The 9,556-nt window shown below is 50.1% G+C and overlaps 1 protein-coding gene across 1 annotated transcript; it reads right to left on the bottom strand.

The window, feature by feature from the left end:
* Positions 1 to 6,518: 6,518 nt before the first annotated feature.
* LOC149324918 (uncharacterized) lies at positions 6,519 to 7,998 on the bottom strand. The gene is made up of 2 exons (XM_089565186.1): positions 6,660 to 7,998; positions 6,519 to 6,576 (listed from the first exon to the last, which is right to left on the bottom strand). The coding sequence occupies exon 1, from the start codon at positions 7,946 to 7,948 to the stop codon at positions 6,680 to 6,682; it is 1,269 nt and encodes a 422-aa protein (XP_089421312.1). The 5' UTR covers positions 7,949 to 7,998; the 3' UTR covers positions 6,519 to 6,576; positions 6,660 to 6,679.
* Between the last annotated feature and the right edge of the window lie 1,558 nt (positions 7,999 to 9,556).

The following is a 9,556-nucleotide window of genomic DNA, read 5'->3' as shown; positions in this document are numbered from 1 at the left end:
TCTCATTGTACAACATTTTGGGCGAGTTGGTTACCTACATTCATTATTACAGCGCAAAGACGGCACAGAACAAGAAGGGGACACGCTGTTGTGTCCCCTGTCAGCGCTGTTGTGTCCCCTTCTTGTTCTCTGCCGTCTTTGCGCTGTAATAATGAATCTCTCATTGTCCCTAATGCCAACGTGACTGGGGACCCAGCAGAATTTTATAACATGTTTTTGTGTTGTGACCTTTATTATATTGTGTATGATGCTTCCTATCAGTGGCTTCGTGGCATTTTTGGAGTTTAATGCTGTAAGGACGCTCAGTGAATCTATAAATGATGCTGTTTTTGATGTTTTCATTTGTTATTTTCTGTACCGCAACACAAATGGCATAACACTCAGCGGTGAAAACTGTAGCACATGAGGGCAGTCGTACTGCATTTTTATTTTTTCCTTGTATTACTGCGCTTCCTACATGAGCATGAATTTTTGACCCATCAATATAAAATGCAGTATAATTTCTATATTTTTCTTGTAGTGCTAGATATTCTTGTATCATATGATCATGTGGTGTACAAGTTTTCCCGAGGCGTGTTAGTGTGACATCACACACTGTGGGAAGAGTGTACCACGGTGGTAGCGCTTTGTGCCTGGGGGCAATATTTTTAATTTCATTTAGTATGTTCAGAGCTTGGGATTTTTCTACGAAGCGCATGAGCAACGGCTTAATTGCGTGAGGCTTGCTGTTGAAGAGTATTCGGGATGGGCATTTCGTGACAATTGGGTAACAGAGATGTTTGGGCTCAGAAAGAATTTTGAGGATGTATGTACAAGTTAGTGTAGTTCTTAGATATTCTAAGGAAGGTTCATTCGTTTCCACATACAGACTTGCTATTGGGGAAGTTCTGTAAGCACCGGAAGACAACCTTAAACCAAGATTGTGGACAGGATCCAGTCGGTTTATGTAGGACGGTGTTGCTGAGCCATATACTATGGACCCAAAGTCTAACTTAGAGCGAACCAGAGAACGATATATATGTAACAGGCATGCCCTATCAGACCCCCAGCGTTTTCTTGACAGTGTAGCGGCCTTTATTGGCAAGAGATGACTGGTTCGTAAGGCCGGTTAGAGCGGGCAAGGGCAGGTCCAGTCCCAGAACAGTTGATGCTTTTGCCGCGCGTCGGTTCTGCTGATAATGATGATGATGTCCTCGGGCTGAATGGCACATACCCACGGCGGGGGATTGGCCAGGGTGCTGCTGCAGCTGCCGATCGTCTACTTCTCGCCTCGCGCCGCGCATCGATTCTGTTGCTCCCTCTGCTAAGCGTCTTCCTCTATACATTTGCCCCCGGGGGAAAAAGCCATCCTGGCGATTTATGGAGTCAACAGGACGCTGGGGTCGTAATACGGCTTTAAACGCGAAACGTGAACGGTCTCGCGCCCACGTCGTCGGAGATGGGGTGATGGCGTCACGGGCTCAACGATGTAAGTGACGGAAGAAGTGCGCTCAAGGACACGGTAGGGTCAGTGGTAGTTTGGCAGCAACTTGGTAGAGAGACCTGGTGCAGCAGAAGGCACACGGAGCCAAACAAAGGATTGCGGCTGAAAAGTGTTTGTGCCATGGAAGTGGTCGAAGCGGTATTTCTGGCGCCCTTGGTCGTCAGACGTGAATGACCGGGCGAGCTGGCGGCACTCTTCAGCGTGTCTGGAGGCTTCAGATACGGTTGTGGATTCCGATGAATCAGGATGGTACGGAAGAATAGTGTCGAGCGGCGAGGACTGTTCACGGCCGTATAGAAGGAAGAATTGTGAGAAACCAGTAGTGCTCTGCGTAGCGGTGTTGTAGGCATATGTGACGAAGGGGAGGACGACGTCCCAGTTAGAATGGTCTGCTGCCACGTACATTGACAACATGTCACCTAATGTTCGATTGAAACGTTCTGTCAAGCCGTTCGTCTGGGGATGATAGGCAGTAGTGGTGCGGCGAGTAATGTTGCATTGCTGCAGAAGAGATGAAACTACGTCTGACAGAAACACCCGCCCACGGTCGCTCAACAGTTCACGCGGGGCTCCGTGCCGAAGTATGAAATGGTGCAAGAGGAAGGCTGCAACATCCCGCGCCGTAGCAGCTTGGAGGGCGGCTGTTTCGGCGTACCGTGTCAGGTGGTCTACAGCGACGATGACCCAGCGGTTTCCTGCAGCAGTGTAGGAAGGTGGTCCATACAGGTCAATGCCAACTCGGTCAAATGGCCTGGATGGGCAAGGCAAAGGCTGCATAGGGCCGGCCGAATGGTGATGACCGAGCTTGCGGCGCTGGCAATCGGGGCAGGAACGGACGAATTTTCGAACGTAGTTATACATGCCGCGCCAATAATTAACGGAGGCGAAGCCGGTTGTAGGTCTTAAAAGCACCGCCGTGACCAGCTTGCGGGTCGCTATGAAAGGCTGCGCATATTAAGGCGAAATCCTTTAATGTCTCATCGTTGTAAGCAACAGTTGTCGACAGAAACGTCACGCTTTTCAATTGGTCGAAACGGTCGTGACGTCACAGTGCGCGAATTTCAAACGGGGCCAGTTGTACTTGGCTAGATACGCACCCCATCACTCCTCGCGCACATTTATCCAGATCTTTACAACCCAAACTGCAAACACTGTGGCCAACGTGCTACCTATGATCACATCCTGTGGGACTGCAAAATAGAGCCACCTCCGCGTGATCTAGTTACAGCTCCTTCTCTCGAGCGGTGGGAGACCGTGCTGGCTAGCTCTGACCCCAGAACGCAGGTTTTGGCGGTGGAGTGGGCTGACAAAGTCGTCGAGGGCTATGTACTCTCGACCACTTAACGCGACCTCTTGCCAAGCTCTTCCCGACGAATAAAATGTTTTACAATCAATCAATAGTAACCATGCAACCAATTGAAGGGATCGTATAGTGATGCTCCAAGTAAGGGGGACTGAGCTCAGTTAATTCCTTAATTACACAATTAGCATAATTAACTTCTCTAGTCAGGCCATATAAATAAATAAAACCGAGTAGGAAATTGGTCGAGCCCGGGAATCGAACCCCGGTCTTCGGCGTGAGAGACGAGCATGCTATCCACTCCGCCATGCCAGCTTTTTTTATTTTTTTTTTATTTATTGCCTGACTTCGGCAAGAACCACAGTACACAAATACACTTACAGAGCGCAATGAGCAATAATTAACAACACTATCCGCCTGGGGGTGCGTGGCTTCATCATATTAAAACTCCTTAAGCGTCACCAAAGGCTCGACTCTTTCGAGCCACTCGGGAGCTTCAGGAGCAAGTTTGTGAACTTCAATATACTTATGCATGCACTCCCGAAAATAGATCCGTGCTGGCCATGCATCAGGATCGCAATGATATCCTGCCATTCTGGAGCGCCAAATACAATGGAGGCCCATTAGCATAATGAGGTCGAATGGTGTCCCATCCTCACTCTCTACAGGCAAGTACCGAATACCATGAGCGTCGAGCGGAAATTCCTTTTTTAACGTCCGTTGCAAGATGTCCCAAAAGTATACCCCCTCCCAACAGTGCAAAAAAACGTGGTCTATTGTTTCTGGTTGTTTACAAATTAAACAATGTGATCCCCAAGGTAGAAATAACTGCTTCCTTTCCAAGAATTCCTTTACTGGTAGTGTTCCGGTATGTAATTTAAAGAAAAAAGTTTTTGCACTTGGCGGCACCTGCATCGCCTTCACACGCTTAAGTACGTCGCGTCCCTGGCCTCCATTGTATAAGGCCCTGTACATAGGTTGTGGAAGAACTACATCGCACAAATCTTTATACAACTTCTTCCTGCTAACAGAAGATAAATATTCATACGAAAATCGAACAGACAGGAATCGAACACTCGCGACAACCTCTCTAAAGTAACCAAAAATACGTCCCGAGAACCTTTCGGTTGTGACAACAAAGTCCGGCAGTGCATTTCCGAGCCTTAATTGGCACACAGTGCGCAAAAACGGATCGCTTACATCGCGCACAAAACAAAATCTGCTTACAATCTGCCGCATAAATAAGTGTCCCAGACTCAGGCCGCCATCCTTCACCCGCCTAAACAAATTGGTCCGGCTACAGCGTTCCCAGTCCGCAGCCCACACAAAAACGGCAAAGATCCGGTGCAGTCTCTGTACGTTCATCCTTGCACAATGCAACACTTGCATCACGTACCACAGCCTAGACATAAAAAACAGATTGCACACTGTGGCCCTTGCGAAAATTGAAAGGTGTCGCCCTTTCCACCTTTCCACCTTTTCACGCGTGGCTTGCGTCTGTGCTTTCCAGTACGAATCGCTATCGCGATAACCGTCCAGTGGAACGCCTAAGTACTTTACTGGGGTCGTCACCCAGGACACGTTTGCAAAATTGCCGGGCTTCGTTGGCCATTCTCCGTGCCAAAGCCCCAGGGACTTTGACCAATTCACTTTACTACCGGTGATCTTGGTAAATTCTTTTACGCATGCCACGGCCTCGGTTATACCTTCCCGGTTCACTGTGAACACCGCGACATCATCCGCATAAGCCAGCAGCTTAACTTCTGCTGCCTGTAGCTGGAATCCTCGAATTTTGTCACTTTCCATGATATTCAAACACAACGCTTCAATGTAAATGCAGAATAGAAGAGGGCTGAGGGGACAACCCTGGCGCACCGAACGCTGCAGGCTAATGGGGGCCCCCAAACTCTTATTTACAATTAATCTTGTCGTGCAGCTCCGGTACGCCAAGGCCACTCCCTCACAAATAATGGACCCTAAATTCACATGGTCGAGTATGCAGAACAGGATATCGTGCGAAACACAATCAAATGCCTTCTCAAGATCTAGCTGAAGGATGGCTACACAGCTATTTGTGTAATCACAACATTCCAGCACACACCTCGCTTTATGAATATTGGAAACAATAGAGCGTCCCTTGATCCCACACGTCTGGTGGGGACCGACTATATCCTGAATTACTGACTGTAGTCTACAGGCTAAAATCTTCATGAAAACTTTATAATCCACGTTTGTGAGGGCGATAGGACGATATGCTGTGACCTGCTTTAACTTTTCTGCGTCATCGGATTTAGGGATTAGCACTGTATGGGATTTACCATAAGACGGGGGCAATTCATTTTCTTTGTAGGCTTCGTTAAAAACTGCTGTCAGTACTGGCACTATTTCGCGTTTATATGCTTTGTAAAAAGCGGCGCTTAACCCATCAGGTCCAGGAGATTTTCCCAGGTTCAAATTTTCTATCGCTTGCTCGACCTCCGACGCAGTTATCGGCAGCTGCAGCCTTTCTTTCTGTTCGTCATCTAATCGCGGCAAAGCGCCAAGAAACTTTTCCTTGAATGCGCTCACATCCACTTCTTGCTTTGCAAACAGCGCCTGATAATATTCAAGAAATGCCTGCTGGATATGCCCGCTTTCTCCAGATAACGCCCCGCCCCATTCAATCTGTTCAATGTGGTTTCGTTGAGCATGCGTTTTTTCCATTCCTAGCGCTCGTTTTGAAGGTGTCTCCCCATCAGCTATATCTTGCGCCCTAGCCCGCACCAGTGCGCCACGATAGCGTTCTTCGTCAAAGAGTTCAATCTTATTTTTTATTTTCCTAATGTCATCCATCCATTTGCCAGGCTCTTCGCTTTCTCTTTCGAGAAGTCTAGCTAGTAAAGATCTTAAATTGTCCTCCTCACGCTTCTCCTCTTGTCGTATGCAGCTTGACCTTTCGATTGCTGCTATTTTTATTTGTTGTTTGCAAAGTTCCCACTGCTGCCATACTTTCAGTTCCCCGCTCGGCTTTAATTTACTGATTTCTTCGTTTACTTTCCTGCTAAAGATGTCGTCTGTAATGAGCTTATTATTTAATTTCCACATCTCCCAAGAAAACTGATTTCCTCGTTTCTTTGTCCCTATCCCACACTTCACTAAACAATGATCCGAAAATGATACCGGTACTACATTGTAGCTACTGCATTTTGAAATAACGTTCGGTGACACATAAATGCGATCTAGCCGTGCATGGCTTGATCGTTGAAAATGGGTGAGTCTCACACAACGCTCGCCTTCTAAACATTCGGCCACATCATCGAGGTTGCACGTGTCTATAATTTCTGAGAGTACTTCAGTGCTTCTGTCCCTAAATGCCTTTGCACTGGTTTTGTCACAGCCCCTCAGGACGCAATTGAAGTCACCCATTACGATCAGGCATTTCTCACAACTGAAGTGCTTTTGTACGCGTTGAAAAAACGCTGTTCTCTCATCCACCGCATTTGGGGCGTACACACAAATGATGCGCCAATATGTTTTGTCGTACAGGAGGTCAAGCAAAACAAATCGACCCGAAGGACACGCCGTATATGCCTGAACCTCAAGTCCCGGTACATTCTTTACAAAGATGACACAACCCGCAGACGTTCCTACAGCGTGGGCGACAACTGCAAAAAACCTAGACGTGAAACGTCTCACCATGCTCCCGGTCTCCTCTTCCCCGTCAATTTTCGTTTCCTGCACTGCCAGGACGTCCATGTCGTGCTCAGTTAAAAGGCGGTACACCTGGCTCTGCTTCTTCTTACTTGCCAGTCCCCTGACATTAAGTGTACCGACTTTCAAGGGGAACGCATGAGCCATTTTAATGCAGAAGAAAGAGGCCGGGGACATGGTGCTTACCCTTCACGTCTAGCGCTTGGCTAGACGACATCGTTGACACCGGAGCCATCCGGTGCTGGTGCCAGGCCTGGCAGCGGGGGCGGCTTGTCAAGGGCTCTCCTCTCCGTCGACACATTTGATCGTGTCCGGATGGACGACCGCCGTCCTTGGGTCGTTTTTGCCGGCGGCTCTTCGACGCTGGGGGCTTCCGCCTTGTCGTCTTCGGTTCCGGTCTGGGCGTGTGGCCGCTTCGCTGGGGCAGGGACGCCGGTCGTGCGGGCGCCGCTCTGGTCAAGGTTCTCCTCGGTCAGAGTCGCTGGCTCAGTTTCTTGGAACGCTGGCACGCTTACTTCACCGCTCGACGCCTCCGTCTCCTTTCTAGTAGGTTCTGCCCCCTCAGGCTTGCGTCCGGCATCGCTGCGTCCGGCATCGGCTTGCTGCGTCCGGCATCGGCTTGCGTCCGGCATCGAAGAGCCCGTCGATCCTGCTTGCGTTTCGGGTTCCTCTATGCCTTTCGCGGATTCTTCAGCCTCGACTACATCCATCAGGAGTTCCGCAGAGTCGTCTTTCGACGCCCCGCCCGTAGCCACCGCGTAAGTGCGGACACACTCATTATCCGCGTGGCCGTACCGCCGGCATTTCGTACAGCGGGGAACCTTGCATTCACGCCGCACGTGGCCTGTACCATGGCAGCGCAAGCACTGCATTGGACGCCCAGGCGCTACGACAAGAGCCAACTCTCCGGCGACACGTACCTGGTGTGGCAGGTCATCCACTTTCAAGCCGGGCTTCAACTTCAGTAGGACCGTTCTTGTCGTTGAGCTCTTGTCATTGACGCCTTGTATCCGCCACCGCTCACGCGTAACGTCGGTCACTTTGCCAAACGCCGCGAATGCCGTCCGAATGTCGTCGTCGGCCACACCGTGAAGCATCCAGTGTAGCCGCAGCTTTACCTGCTGGTCTTCCGGGTCGATAATGAGGCAGCGGCGTTTCTTAACTTGCAGCTCGTTGAAGGCGAGCAACTTCTTTGCTGCCTCCGTGTTCCGCAGGGTAACCGCCCACACGTGGTTGATTTGGTAAGCCCCCAACGCGACCACGTCGGGGAGCATACCGGTCTCGGCCAGGGCGTCTCGGAAATCCTCGACCCGGAACGGCCTCGCTCGCACGTCGCCGTGAAGAAAAACGGTGTTGAAAACAACACGTCCTGTTGGCAGTGTCGGCAAAATAATCTGGTAATCCTTATCACCGCAGTCATCGATCCTGTTTCCGCGGCCGTCAAAGGCCGCTATCGCTGCTCCGCTGGAGCCCATGACCCTGCGATCCGTTCAGCTCGGCTGCCGGAAGCAGAATGACTCCGCCATGCCAGCTCGGTGGTTTGGAATGAACAAAGGCGCGTCTAGTGAATACGGTGTCTTCGCTAACTCCCATCCTCCTCCCTTTCCTTCCGGCGAGGTTTAGGTGTCCACCGAGATATGAGAGACAGTTACTGCGGTATTTCCTTTCCTCAAATACAATTTTCATTTTCTTCATTACGGGTCCTCTTTGTCTTCTTTCACTCCCACTTCCTCCCTTCCTCTACGGTGCGGTTCAGGTGTCAACCGAGATGACAGAGAATTACTGCGCCATTTCCTTTCCTCAAAAAGCGTTGCGTTCAAAGGGCAAGACATCGCGCCTAACAGGTGGTGGCGTTCCGTGGACTCCCTGGCAGCGCTACAACACGCTGTCGCGTTCCACTCCTAAAGGCGAAGCTTAAGCGTCATTAATTAGCCGTTAATTAGTAATCATGCATTAATCAGTAATTAATCATTAATTATTGACTTGTCACCACTTAGTAATCAGTACTCAATTATATGTGACGCCACCAGTGCCACAGAGGCAGTCAAAGTGGTGCGGAAAACGCTTTCGCCTCTACTCACTTTAGACAGTCAAAGTGCCCCCTGAATTTTTCTGAGCGTAAATGTCCAGGGATCACTAGGAGCCATTTGCGCCCATCAGAGAGATAATTTCGGCGGTACAAAATCTCATCATGAATAGTGAAGTGGGCAGCCTGACGGCGCATTGCCCGCGGTACCGGCACGACAGAACGGTCTGAAAGATAGCGTACAAGAGAAGTGATCCAAGGGTCCTTAGACTGCTCGTTGGGCATATCGTCCAATGACAAGGAGGCGCAGTCGATGGCGGGAGGAGAGGCACTTTCATCGGCTAGAGGTGAACGAGACAAAGCGTCGGCATCGTTATGCTTCCTGCCAGAGCGATAGATCACACGAATATCGTACTCTTTGGGTCTTTTAGGGAGGACAGCCAACATAGGCACTGGTGGTCCGTGATGAGCGCGAAAGGCCGGCCGTACACGTAAGGCCGAAATCTCCCGATCACCCAAACGATCGCCAAACACTCTTTTTCAGTTACTGAGTAGTTTTGCTCTGGCTTCGTCAGGGTGCGGCTCGCGTATGCAACAACATACTCCGCATACCCCGGTTTGCGTTGAGCAAGAACAGCACCGATACCAACGCCACTGGCATCTGTGTGGATTTCAGTTGGAGAAGCAGGGTCAAAGTGCGCAGTATGGGCGGAGAGGTAAGTAGACGGCGCAACGTGATGAACGCTTCGTCACAGGCAGGACTCCAGCTTGATAGGTCGCTACTGCCACGAAGAAGGACAGTCAGAGGTGCGATGATACAAGCGAAATTTCGGATAAACTGCCGGAAGTAAGAACATAAGCCGATGAAACTGCTAAGTTCCTTCATCGTAGAGGGCTTCGGAAACTCAGAGACAGCACGAAGCTTTGCTGGGTCAGGAAGGACACCCTGTTTCGACACGACGTGGCCCAAAATGGTCAACTGACGAGCAGCGAAGCGACATTTCTTTAAATGGAGTTGAAGCCCGGCTGCCGCGAGGCATCCCAAAACTTGCTCCAG

The sequence above is a fragment of the Amblyomma mixtum genome, unplaced genomic scaffold (genome assembly GCF_055824585.1).
Source record: "Amblyomma mixtum isolate Tamu unplaced genomic scaffold, ASM5582458v1 scaffold_12, whole genome shotgun sequence".
Lineage (NCBI taxonomy): Eukaryota > Metazoa > Arthropoda > Arachnida > Ixodida > Ixodidae > Amblyomma > Amblyomma mixtum.
Note: the sequence above shows the minus strand (reverse complement) of the source record. Positions and strands in the feature narration are given on the sequence as shown.

Bases quoted from the DNA above. Each gene is read 5' to 3' on its own strand.
- LOC149324918 (XM_089565186.1), bottom strand. From the start codon at position 7,948: ATGGGCTCCAGCGGAGCAGCGATAGCGGCCTTTGACGGCCGCGGAAAC.